This window comes from Phyllopteryx taeniolatus, chromosome 7, assembly GCF_024500385.1.
Source record: "Phyllopteryx taeniolatus isolate TA_2022b chromosome 7, UOR_Ptae_1.2, whole genome shotgun sequence".
In the NCBI taxonomy this organism is placed as follows: Eukaryota; Metazoa; Chordata; class Actinopteri; order Syngnathiformes; family Syngnathidae; genus Phyllopteryx; species Phyllopteryx taeniolatus.
Genome location: NC_084508.1, coordinates 30,295,136 through 30,308,467, shown reverse-complemented (window position 1 = coordinate 30,308,467; position 13,332 = coordinate 30,295,136). Strand labels below are relative to the sequence as shown.

The 13,332-nt window shown below is 43.2% G+C and overlaps 1 protein-coding gene across 1 annotated transcript; it reads right to left on the bottom strand.

The window, feature by feature from the left end:
* Positions 1-5,412: 5,412 nt before the first annotated feature.
* fetub (fetuin B) lies at positions 5,413-12,266 on the bottom strand. Its single transcript, XM_061780342.1, has 7 exons — positions 11,987-12,266; positions 11,509-11,622; positions 11,279-11,366; positions 11,002-11,168; positions 8,450-8,563; positions 8,064-8,150; positions 5,413-6,295 (listed from the first exon to the last, which is right to left on the bottom strand). The coding sequence occupies exons 1-7, from the start codon at positions 12,200-12,202 to the stop codon at positions 5,555-5,557; spliced, it is 1,527 nt and encodes a 508-aa protein (XP_061636326.1). The 5' UTR covers positions 12,203-12,266; the 3' UTR covers positions 5,413-5,554.
* Positions 12,267-13,332: the final 1,066 nt, after the last annotated feature.

The following is a 13,332-nucleotide window of genomic DNA, read 5'->3' as shown; positions in this document are numbered from 1 at the left end:
GCTTTTTCCACGTTCGTTGTTTGCCTTTTTGGGGGGAATTAAATATCATTTTTAGAGACTCCTGCACTCCTGCCTTGCTTCCCTGCTTCCCTGCACTTGGGTCCTCCATGTTTTTGCCTTTCCATCCTTTCCTTCAAAAACCCTAACAGTGACAGAATGAACCAACCGAAACGGGACCCAGCGGGAAGAACGCGGCCTCACCCTGCATGCCACCAGTCTGCCTCCCAGTGCTCTCAGCTTGCCAACCATAACTACCCTCCTCCAGTAAGCCCTACCGTTCAATCTTTTGTCCTTTTCACGTGTCCCCCACTTTTCCTAGTTATTCCCCATGCTCTACAATTTTACCTCCACATTGTTTTTTTTTTAGATTCAGATTTTTCTGATTGTGGATTCCCGAGTTTTTCCCGTCCTCGTCAATTTTTGTTACGTCTCTCCTTTTCCAACCCCTGTGAGTTCAAGCCCAAGTCATTTCCCTCTGACTTTTGCTTGGGCACCCGTTGGCCATCTATCCGGACTGCCGGGTGGTGGCCAACGGACGTACCTGAGTAAAGGGGGAAAAAAAAAAGGAGGACAAAATCCTTTTTTTTTTCCCCCTTTCCCTCCTGCCTTGCCTCCCTGCTTCCCTGCATTGGGTCCTCCACATTTTTGCCTTGTCTTCAAAAACTCTTAACTGTGACAACTTTTTTACCAAAGTTAAATAAAACTTAAACAAAGTTCTAAATTTATTTCACAAGTTGAATTAAGTTGCTCAGCAAGTCATGACAGCCAAATCGATTTACTTAATCATAACAAAATTTAATTGAAGGTACATTTTGTTGCATTAGTTGAAGGTTCAAATTTAATGAGCTGATTTGATTTACTTCACCACGGTGCCCTTTGCAATGGTTTTAAATCAACTATTAAATTGATGTCAATTTTAATTTGATCATTTAAACTGCATAAAATTTGACTCAATTTTATTCTATCCGATCACTTCTACACATTTGCGAACAGATTCAAAGCTACGTGATAAACCCTCACACCATAATTTGTGAATGCCATTTAACTGTTTAATAATTACCTCACTTGTACTGTGCATGTATCCCAAATTAGATGCGCTGCTTAAACGAGCTTGCAATACTAACAAATGAGTTGCGTACAATGTACAGTTACTGCACACGCAACGCAATTATGGCGGAATGTTGAGAAAGCCCCCATCAATATGACAATTTTGACACGTTACAAGAGCTCGTGAGTAACCTAACTAAAGACCTCGTCCCGGGTTATCAAGAATCTGTCAAATACTCTCTAGTCTTGAAGTCCTTAATAACATCGCACAAATTATGAGTGATGCCGAACACAAAACTAAAGATAAAAATCTCACTTGCACGCTCGGTTGCATGGTGTTTAACTTAATGTCCCGATTAAAATGGAGCGACCTAGAGGACGCCCAGGTGAAGTGCAGTCTGGAAGCTTAACAATACAAACAAGTCCAGTTAACTGCACAACTGACACACTATCGCGTGTTTGAACTTGGCTGAAGCCCACCTCTTCAATGTTGAAATGCAACGTGATGATGCGGAGGCTCGTATTGCCGACCTCACCGCTGCAGTTGGACCACTTGGGTGTCTGCGAACTGTCAGACCGCACTCCTTCAAGTGACACCACTCCAAGTGACCACACCGCCAAGTCCCCTGTAGCCACCTCACCCCCGCTGAACTGACTAAGAGAACTCGACACGTTCCTCTGCCATCTCGTCCAACCACCGCACGAAGAGCACTACTGCCCCAATGTTGCTGGTTTACACAATCATTGCGTCAACAGCACAGGACGTGGATTTTGTCTCTTCTCAGAGATCTCGAACTTTACTCACACATCCTCTTTGGCGTCCCAACCGGGCCTCGGAAAGTGTACCTCGGTGCCATTTTGCCTACCCTACCCACCCCTTGGTCTCCCAGGCAACGCCTTGGTCCTGACTCTTCGACTGCACCTCGACTTAACCATCCTCAGTAACTATATGACTTTCGGCATCGGCTACCTGCTCTATCGGAAGACTCAGAAATTGCAGGGTCTTCTGAATCAGCGCTCAAATGCGTGGCCCAAAACTTTCCGTAGGAAAAGAACGGCTGAACCCGAACCTGACCCCATACGGATAGTTGAAGAGGCCCTCCTTGACCTAAATTGTCCACCGGACCTCTCCGCCTCCTTTTGAATCTAGATTAGGATTTAATTCTTTCATCAAGATTAGAACCTCTACTTAGCACCTTCCCTCTCCTTGATTGCTGAATTGGGTTCTACACCTAACTGTCATTCCCCCTGTGTGCTAAGTTGAAGCTAGTTTTCTCTTGTCCCTTGTTTCTTCGGAACCTTGTTGAGTTCTTTTGTTTTTGTTTTGTTTTTTTGCCAAGGACTCTACACATAGTGTTTACCCTTAGTAATAGCTTCTTCCCGGCCCCACATTACCGGTCTCACTGCCATCCAAAATACAACCCCACTTCCAATGAAGTTGGGACATTGTGTTAAAAATGAATAAAAACAGAGTACAATTATTTGCAAATCATGTTCAACATATAATTAATTAAATACACTACAAAGACAAGATATTTAACATTCAAACTGATAAACTTTGTTTTTAGCAAATAATCATTAACTTAGAATTTTATGGCTGCAACACGTTCCAAAAAAGCTGGGACAGGGTCATGTTTACCACTGTGTTACATCACCTTTTCTTTTAACAACATTCAATAAACGTTTGGGAACTGAGGACACTAATTGTTGAAACTTTGTAGATGAAATTCTTTCCCATTCATGCTCGATGTACAGCTCCAGCTGTTCAACAGTCCGGGGTCTCCGTTGTCATATTTTACGCTTCATAATGCGCCACACATTTTCAATGGGAGACAGGTCTGGACTGTAGGCAGGCCAGTCTAGTACCCGCACTTTTTTACTACAAAGCCAAGCTTTTGTAACACATGCAGAATGTGGTTTGGCGTTGTCTTGCTGAAATAAGCAGGGGCGTCCATGAAAAAGATGTTGCTTGGATGGCAGCATAGGTTTCTCCAAAACCTTTATGTACCTTTCAGCATTAATGTCGCCTTCACAGATGTGTAAGTTACCCATGCCATTGCACTATCACAGCCCCATACCATCACAGATGCTGGCTTTTGATCTTTGTGTCCATAACAGTCCGGACGGTTCTTTTCCTCTTTGGCCCGGAGGACACAACGTCCACAATTTCAAAAAACAATTTGAAATCTGGACTCGTCGGACCACCGAACACTTTTCCACTTTGGATCAGTTCGTCTTAGATGAGTTTGGGCCCAGAGAAGCCGGCTGCGTTTCTGGGTGTTGTTGATAAATGGCTTTTGCTTTGCAGAGTAGTTTCAAGTTGCACTTACAGATGTAGCGCCGAACTGTATTTACTGACATTGGTTTTCTGAAGTGTTCCCGAGCCCATGTGGTGATATCCTTTACACATTGATGTCGGTTTTTGATGCAGTGCCACCTGAGGGATCGAAGGTCACGGCATTTAATCTTGGTTTTCGGCCTTGCCGCTTACATGCAGTGATTTCTCCAGATTCTCTGAACCTTTTGATGATATTATGGACCATAGATGATAAAATCCCTAAATTTCTTGCAATTGTACGTTGAGGAACATTGTCCTTAAACTGTTCGACTATTTTCTCGCGCACTTGTTCACAAAGAGGTGAACCTCGCCCCATTTGCTTGTCAATGATTGAGCAATTCAGGGAAGCTTCTTTTATACTCAATCAGGTGTTTGATGAGCATTCCTCAACTTTGTCAGTCTTTTTTGCCACCTGTCCCAGCTTTTTTGGAACATGTTGCAGGAATCAAATGGGTGGGGGGATTTGGCTGTTCGGCAGCAGTGTCGGGGACCTGGCAGTCATAGTAACGGGTGTGGGTGGGTTCTCACTAGCTTCATGGCGGTGCTCCTGTAGTCGGGCCCCCTGAGCTGGATGACTGCTTGCCTCTGCGGCTCCCCTCTCATGCCCCGGGGCTGCTCCCTGGGTTGCTCCTTTCCAACAAACATGGGACACCGTCCCACCCTCAGGCTGGCCGGGGACTGACTGCATCGTGGGCCCTGCAGGTTGGGTGGGCGTCTTGGTTTCCTGAGGGTGAGGGCGAGGTACGTGGGGCAGTGTGTGTGTGTGTGTCTGTGTGTGTGTGGGGTCCCTGAGGCCTTCTTCGGGTGGCCAGTTGTCGTGGCGCCTCGGTAGGGCCGGTGGACCGCCCTGTGGGTCTCAGTGTGGGACCTGTCCCATCCGCCGGGCTTCTCTCGGGTGAACTCCTGGGCTCGATCCCGCCTCTCGATTGAATGGGTGGGGTCCTCAGTCACCGCGGTGCAGGCACAGCAATTACACAACACTTCTGTCAGTCATACATAGCCACTCCCACCACACAAGAAGAAGGAGGAGGTGGGGTGCAAGAGATAATGAGGAAAGGCAAACATAATGGAGAGAAGACAAAATGAAAAAAAACCAATCAAAAATGACCCCTTAGAGCATGTGGGGGAATAAAGAATGACGCACCGAGCCGGTTAACTTTGTTGCAAAGCTATTGCGCAAAATACCGAGCCATATGGCAACATCCCCGGGCGCTTGCCGGCTGATCGTCTGCCGACCAGGAACAAAAGTCACGTTCATTTACAGTACATTTTCATTGAATTATGGTGTTTTTTTGCATGTGAAATTCATGTTTTGTTGGTTTATTTTATCAAGTTATTTTGTTTGTTTGTTTCCACACACACACACACACGCACACACACACAGACACACAGTATGTACTATATATGGGCCTATCGCAGCGACTTTCAACTGGAGACGTCTCTGAGACATCTTCCCGGTGAGAGCGCAAGCATATTTTTACTCTCCCGGCTTCCGCGACTGACCACCCTCGACAGTTTCCGCGACGTCTCCGCCAGTGAGATAGGGATCTAAGAAGGCTGTGCTTCGTAAAAGAAAATTTTTTTTTATCTGTATGTAATGACAGAATTTTTTTTTTAACTTTTGTACATAATAATTTGTAACACTGTATTTTGAGTAAATTCAATAAAATACTCTTGTCTAGTTTTTTGAAAAAAATACATTATTATAGAAGCTAATATAATTGCATTTTTTAGGCGTCAGTAAATTCGCAGCACCACTCTGTGTCAAAAGTGAGATCTACAGTACATTGTAGACAAGCACAAGCCTAATGGGTGCTGTGTTGTTTTATTCTACAATATGCCACAGGCTGGTCAAAAAAAGATTGCTGTTTAATTGAAAATAACTCAATTCATCCATTTTCCGTACCGTTTATCCTCACTAGGGTTGCGGGAGTGCTGGAGGAGTGTACACCCTGAATTGGTCGCCGGCCAATTGCAGTGAAAATAACTCCAAGTTGAAAATGGCTTCAAACATTACAGTCGATGAGTATTTCTGATATCATTTATTTATATTGTGCAACCAAGAGTTGATACAGTACAAACAGAATGAAACATTATGATTCCAAGTGAATGTCAAGTTAGAACATGTACTGCACTTCAGTCTATTGGTGTGTGTATCCGTCTACCATCTTAGGCGGCTGGCTTGAACATTGGGTCTTCTTCAAAGAGTTCCTCCACCAGGGTTTCGCCTTTTTTTGGTGATGCACACTGAGATGAAACTGAAGTGGGGAAGGACCTAATGGTTGGTTGCATCTCACCGGGGATCTGGGGATCAGCGACAAGAGGCAGCACAACACCTACTTCACCTGCAGGTACATCAGGGAAGGAAGGCAGGGTCATCAGTTGGTCCATGGCCAGCAACACCCTAACGATGCCCTCCGGATTGTCATGGACTGTTGTCTCATGGTCATGCGTATGATGATGATGGTGGTGCTCATGCTCATGCAAGTGAGCGTGCTTGTGGTCATGGTCCAGGGAAAGTTCATGGTCATGCTCATGGGTGTGCACCAATTCTTCATGCTGGTAGTCATGGTGGTGGTTGGGTGAGTCGCTGCTATGATTGTGCGCCTTGGCGTGGTGAGTGTGTACATGATCGTGTCCATGTCCATGGTCGTGGGAGTGGGCGTGAGCGTGCCTGTGGGCACTTCCCTCATGATGGTCGTGTGTGTGGTGGTGGTCACTGTCCTCAGCATGCTTGTCGATTTTATCATGGTGAGCATGACTCTGGGTGTGGTCATGGACGTGATCATGAGTGTGGGCCGAGTCTGCAGCATGTGCTTCGTCGTGACTGTGGCTGTGCGGGTGTGTGTCATTGTGACTGTGATCGGTCACGCCGCCCAAAATGTGGACTTTCTTCTCTTGTTCACCAGCCTGGAAAGAAACTGTGAATGAGTGTTTGTGGTAGCATAAATGTTAATAAAACTCCAGCATTCAGGATAGGGTAGGAGAGTGATTCTCAACTGGTGGGTAGGCACCCACAATTGGGTCGTGGACAGCTAGTAAAAAAATTACAGGGGTCCTTGGTTCATGACGGTACCAATATGTGACTTTCTATTTATTATTTGATAAACATAGAGGATGACGCATTCCGACGTTCATAAAAATTTGGAGGAGTGGAAGTCCGTAGCAAACTGAGGACTCCCTGTACAATGGAATATTTACTGTGCATGCCAGGTCGGACTTGCCTTTTATTTGGAAAATATAATTTTCTTAAAGGTCCCATATTTTGGCTATTTAGACCTCCACAGAGTGACTCTCTAACATGGACTTAGATTAAAAGTGTCAATTTCATTAAAAAAAAACACCTTGTTTTTATCATACTAGTGTCCAGAAAAGGCTCCTCTGACAGCGACTTCTGTTTGACCGAGTTTATCTTGTCAACTCAAACGTGACCGGATACACCCGTTACCATGGTACCGACAACAACAATGCCCCGCGTCATGTGTATTATTAGAAAAAAATGGGGAAAAACGTGTGCTGGTGGTCACTGGTGCTCGAGAAAGGACTTTAATTCAATGATTGCTAAAGGTATGTTCGCATACTTTTAATATGATACAGCTCGCACGCAGGCAACAAAACGTTAAGTAGCCTAGCAAGCTAGTGCTAGTACTAACGGTCGTACATATACATGCCGGTGTTATGTCGAATCATGCTCTAAAGTTTTGGTGTGTGTGAAGTAAATTAATTACAATAAAGTAATTTAATTACAGTAATTTAGCACTTATTTATGTCATGTTCTAATTAATGTTGGTTTGACCTGACTGATTACAATACATACTGAGTAGAGAATACTGTAAGATACTCAGTATACAGTACACAAGGATAGAGAGTAAGTCATTTAAATAGACACATTATCCGATCACCAATCCGATTCTTGTGATCGGATTGGTAATCGGTTATTGTTTCTTTAAACTTGCTGATCGGTGATCGGCCCAAAAAATCCTGATCGTGTGAAGCCTAGAAAATACACACCATCAACAAAAAAGAGCGCAAAGTGTGCTGTGACGAGACGGCCATTACAGCGGTTGGAGCAGCGTCACTGGCGTGGGGAAGGATCGACACTCAAATGTCAATGCCTCTGATACCAGAAGATCGATCCTCAAGACAATGTTGATGCTTTTGATACTTTAGTCATTTGAAGGACTCTATTTGCAGTATCATACGACAAAGGAAATCGGTGGTATTGATCATTAGCAGACGAACAGAAGGAGCGCATAGCGGCACAGTCTCAGTGGCAGCAAAAGCCAAAGCCAAAAATAGGGAAACGCGGTTCCCAGGCTGACAATAATTGAGAACCACTGGGATAGGATATAGACACATGCGCAAACACACATGCGCACATGCAAGTGAAATAAATATATAATAGATGTAGTTGATGCTGAGAATATAACTATATCTAGGAATATTGGGGCAACTAGGCTCAGTCCACATCGTTAATCATTGTGTGAATGGGTGAATGAGGTGCGATTGTAAAAAGCCTTTCTACCTTGACAATAGAATGACGCTGTACTAGTGAAACCAATTTTACCATGCAAACCCATTTTACAGGGTAAAAACTCCCTATCATTATTCAGTTTTGAGCAATACACTATACATCATACCAATTATAAGAAGATAAAATAATGTTTTGTGGCCTTACCTCAGGTTCATAGATCTCACATGCTATGCTGATCTGACTGTCACCAGTGGGAGTTTGGAAGTGGGAGGCCTTACAGAAACCTTTGTGCTAGAGGAAAGTAAGAAAAAAGACAGGAGAATGTTATTTAATAATCCATCTTTTCATATGAGCTGGAGCCTATCCCAGCTGACTTGGTGATAGGCAGGGGGCACTCACTGGTTGCCAGTCATTTGCAAGAAACATATAGATGAACAATGATTCACAGCCCACACAAGGATAGGGAGAGCATGCAAACTCCACACATGAAGTCCAGAAGAAGGCATCTAAGAATATATTATTTATCCCAGCCCTAAAAATCATACTTAATTTAGTTGTATAAAACAAGTTTAGGGTTTGTCTAGACTCACAGCAAACTCGCAGTCCATGATAGGACACTTGCTGTCCGTTCCGGTTTCGTTGTTCTTGGTGCAGGTTGTCTCCTGGATGGTGTACTCAACATGGTAATACATTCCAATGGCCATCTGGACAAAAAAGGAACAGGCATAACAAAATTAGGCAATTGTTCAGTGATTGGCCATCATAGTGAGAACCTCACTTTTAAATATCGAATACCCATAAAATCAAACAGTTAAATAATCAACAGATTATGTTATCTTTAGAGTGTTTTATGGTAAAATTATTTGTACTCTATAGGTGACATACATTTGCTTTTTATGTCTTGAATACAATGGAAGATGTTTATTTTCATCCTGCTCCCCTTCAGTAGCAATGGTTCTAAAATGTTCAACTGGTTAACACATCTGCCTCACAGTTCTGAGGACCTGAGTTCGAATCCCGGCCCCTCCTGTGTTCTCCCCGTGCCTGCGTGGGTTTTCTCCAGATACTCCGGTTTGCTCCCGCATCCCGAAAACATGCATGGTAAGTTGATTGAAGACTCTAAATTGCCCGTAGGTGTGAATGTGAGTGCGAATGGTTGTTTGATTATATATGCCCTCCGATTGGCTGGCGACCAGTTCAGGGTGTACACCGCCTCTCACCCGAAGATAGCTGGGATAGGCTCCAGCATGCCTGCGACCCTGGTGAGGATAAGCGGTACAGAAAATGGATGGATGGATGTAAGCAGAGCTGAACTTTGCCTCTTGGCAGAGGCGGGTGGAACTGGGTGGGCCTGGGGGGCATGTGCCCCCACTTTTTACTCTCAGTGCCCCTTTTTTACCCTAGGTTTTTGTGCGGCAAAAAGTGCCATCGGAGAGGTCAAAAGTGCCCTCGGACCGGCCATGACAGCCCTCGGAGAGGCAAAAGTGCCCCTGAAATTTTACGATCAACCCCTCGTCAACAATTGGTTTTTAGGACAGAAAGTGTTGGATTAACAACAACCACCCCACGCCCCCCACCCCCGAACCCATCGATGATTGTTTTTTTTATGACAGAAAATGTTCAATCAGCACCCCACACCCCTGTCGATTCATTTCAGAGGGGCAAAAACTGTCCTTAGAGTGGGAAAAAGTGCCACAAAAGTACGGTGACCTCCCACTTTCAAAGTTGTTCTGCCACCCCTGCCTCTTGGTGAAAACCAGAATCGTGTCTCTGTACTGATTGATGTGCATAATGCAGAGTACAGTAAGTGTTGGGAAAATTACTTTGGCAATGTAGTTACCCCATTGAAAACGTAATAGTAGTGTAACTATTTCAATTACTTTCTCAAAGTAGTATAACTATCACAATTACAATTGATTACATTTTGATTACTTTGCTTAATTTTGAATGAATGCATCGACACAATCCTGAATGTGAATAATAACCTGATAACAAAACATGATGAAATTTACATTCATTCATTCATCTTCCGTTCCGCTTATCCTCACTAGGGTCACAGTCGTGCTGGAGCCCATCCCAGCTATCTTCGGGCGTGAGGCAGGGTATACCCTGAACTGGTCGCCAGCCAATCACAGGGCGCATATAAACAAACAACCATTCATACTCACATTCATACCTACGGGCAATTCAGATACATAACAAAAAATGTGTTTTTTGCATTACATTGCATCACAGTGTACAGCATGTTGAAAATATACCATGTTGATATAATGACAAATGTGCACAATTTAGATTGCTTCATATCGCTTTTATCGCTTCATATGAAAACCCAGATTCGTGAATGTTTCATACAAAGTCCAAAATTATGAAAATGAAAGTGTTCAAAAGTCAATGTTCTTTAATGTTCAAAAGTGTATTAATGAGTCTAACCTTTTCAAAATCTCAGACAAACTAAGAGACTGCACCACAAGTTTGCGCTTCAAGGTCATACAAAAAAATACAGTATGCCATATGTTTGAGACTACGGCAGAATAGCACATGACCAGAGAGAGCCAATCACAAGCGTTGGCTTTGGAAGGTGGAATAGCCATGAAAAAAAGCGGAGCTTTTGCTGTTGTTTTTCAAATGTAACTAAAATTGTCCATCCATCTATCCATTTTCTGTACCGGTTATCCTCACTCGGGTGCCAGAGCCTATCCCAGCTATTTTCGGGTGAGAGGCGGGGTACACCCTGAACTGGTTGCCAGCCAATCACAGGGCACATAGAAACAAACAACCATTTGCACTAACATTCACACCTACGGGCAATTTAGAGTCGTCAATCAACCTACCATGCATGTTTTTGGGATCTGGGAGGAAACCGGAGTGCCCGGAGAAAACCCACGCAGGCACGGGGAGAACATGCAAACTCCACACAGGAGGGCCCGGGATTTGAATCCCGGTCCTCAGAACTGTGAGGCAGATGTGCTAACCAGTCGGCTACCGTGCCGCCCAACTAAAATTGTAATCATGGAAATTTCATAATGTAAGTGTAATTTAACTTCACATTTTCTCTCAAAAAAGTAATGGAGTACAGTTACAAATGTTTTGTATGTATATGTCACACAAAGTCTTGGTGAGTGTTGGCAAGTGAAGATCATACCCCTGCTGTTGCTCGGGTAATATTCAGCAGAGCAAATTTATTGCTCAATCCACTCTTGTTGTTGAACTTCTCCAGAGATTCAGAGACCGTCTTCTGAATCTCAGCATTATCAAAACTGATATAACTTGAACAGTCAGGGCACAAGCGGTTCACCCTTGATGCAGGAACTAAATAGAGAGAGAGAAAAAAATCAATACACAGATATTACACTGTTGTTGTTGCACGTTTTAGTCTGATTGGGGTGTGGAAATTAAATTAGATAATCACTAGTATGTACCTGGTCTAACAACACATTTGTACTTGTAGAGACGCACCACCTTGTGCACCCTGTTCATGTAGATAGCTGCTTTGCACTGTCCATATACCTGAAGGGAAAAATTATGAATATTTAAAAAGAATGTATTTAGTGTTTTAGAATTATTATACATTGCATTTTCTTAAATAGTTATTGTTAAAAAAAAAAAAGAGTATTGTGTAATACTGAGAAAAAAAAAACTTGCTACTAACGGGTGTCTCTCCTGTAGGGCGAGCCTCGCAGTCCTTCCAGTCCTTTTTGCTGAGAACACTACAGTTGGTCTCAACAACATCCAAAGTTAGATAGAAAACAATACCAGTTTCTCCCTGTAATGGACATCAGAGACAATCAATATGTAATTGCAGTATTTGTTTGAAATGGTCACTTAATGATTAGTTAAGCAATGAGCAGCAATTTTAATAAGAAGTTGTACTGGATTCATGCCGAATTTAAGTTTTTTTCATAAAAAACAAATGTGTTCTAATTACACAAATTAACTTGACAGGATACTTTATTTCACAAAAGTAACTAAACCTTGGAATTTCTTCATCAATATATTGTTACTGGTAGTATAGCAGTTCTACAAAAGTGAATATAAACCAAACATAAAAAACCCTTTCCAACACAAGAAAGCGTGTTATCACAAGAAGTGTGTTCGGTAGTTCAAGAGCAGTCACTGGTGAGACTCACATGCTTTGTGGAGTGTGCGTTGGATAAGCGATGAAGGGTCAGGATGTAGCCCTCCTGCCGGTCCTGGTTAATCTTGGTGAGAGCTTCCCGAGCAGCGCCCATCGCCAGAGCATCTTCACAAGACTCCATCACCATGGCGTCCTGGTCCACTGGTGCAGCCTGGATGTGCACGCAGCCTAATGCCAATAGCAGCGAGAACAGTAAACAGTTCTTCATATTTCAGGTCTCTGATCTCAGTCTCCCAAGCACTACACTCTGGTCAGAGAGATGTGGCGAGAGGTATAGTGGGACCTTTTATATTCTGCAGCTAAAAGCCACCCCCGGAATCCATCCAACACACACACACATACTGCTTGTTCTTTGTCGCACCAAGTAAATACAACCATTGACCTTTTACCTTCTTTCAAAACACACAGTCAAAATCGATCTGTTGATTGACCTGTCGACCTATTGATCAAATACTATACAGACTTCCATAACGGACCTTATCACTCTCTGTTTGCTTGGTTTACAAAAGACAGTAAGTGAGCAACAAATCACTTGACCTAATTATGGACCTGAATATAGATTGAATCACCTCGATCTGGAACCAGTCATCAAATGTGATAATTGTCTTTTAAATTAAAATCTTTTCATATTAAATTACACATTCAGAGTAGCATGCTGCAATACATACTGTATAATAAAACAGAACAAACAAAGTTCCTGAATTCGAAAAGAGATACAGCACAAACTTGGTCACAAAGGCTTTAGAATGTTGTAACTTGTGGTGGTGGTGGTGGTGGGGGGGTTAAAATATTAAGCATTGGTGGTCAAAGAGCCACAGTAACTGGACATATTGGTCAACTTGAATCAATTTATATCAATTGCCTGCTTGTATGCAAATCCATCCAAACATTTTCTACAGTATACTCCTTATCCTCATGAGCAGATGAGGTAGAGGCCATCCCAGTTGAGTTTGACTGAGAGGGTACCCTGGACTGTTCGCCAGCCAGTCGTAGGGCAAAATATAATCAAACCAATATTCACACTCACATTCAAATAGATGGACAATTGAGAGTCTTCAATTAACCTAACATTCAGAATGTGGGAGGGAGCTGGAGTACCCGCAGAAAACCTATGCAAGCACAGGAAGAACATTCAAAACTCCAAACATGAAGGATGTGAGGTAAACATCTTTAAGCACTTGTTCACCGTGCTGCCCCCATGTCCAAAAACTGTCTGAAAAAAAAGAACATTGAGGTTTGGATTCAGGTAGCAGACTGGTCATCCCTTAAAGTAAAATGCACTCCCTCCCTCCAAGATTATTGGAACAATGAGGCTAATTCTTTTATTTTCGTTGTATG

Excerpts from the sequence above, each read along its gene's own strand:
- fetub (XM_061780342.1), bottom strand. The coding sequence starts at position 12,202 with ATGAAGAACTGTTTACTGTTCTCGCTGCTATTGGCATTAGGCTGCGTG. Across the intron at positions 11,623-11,986 it reads ACGCACACTCCACAAAGCAT|GGAGAAACTGGTATTGTTTT; the intron begins GTGAGTCTCACC and ends TGTCCATTACAG. Across the intron at positions 11,367-11,508 it reads GCCCTACAGGAGAGACACCC|GTATATGGACAGTGCAAAGC; the intron begins GTTAGTAGCAAG and ends TTTTCCCTTCAG.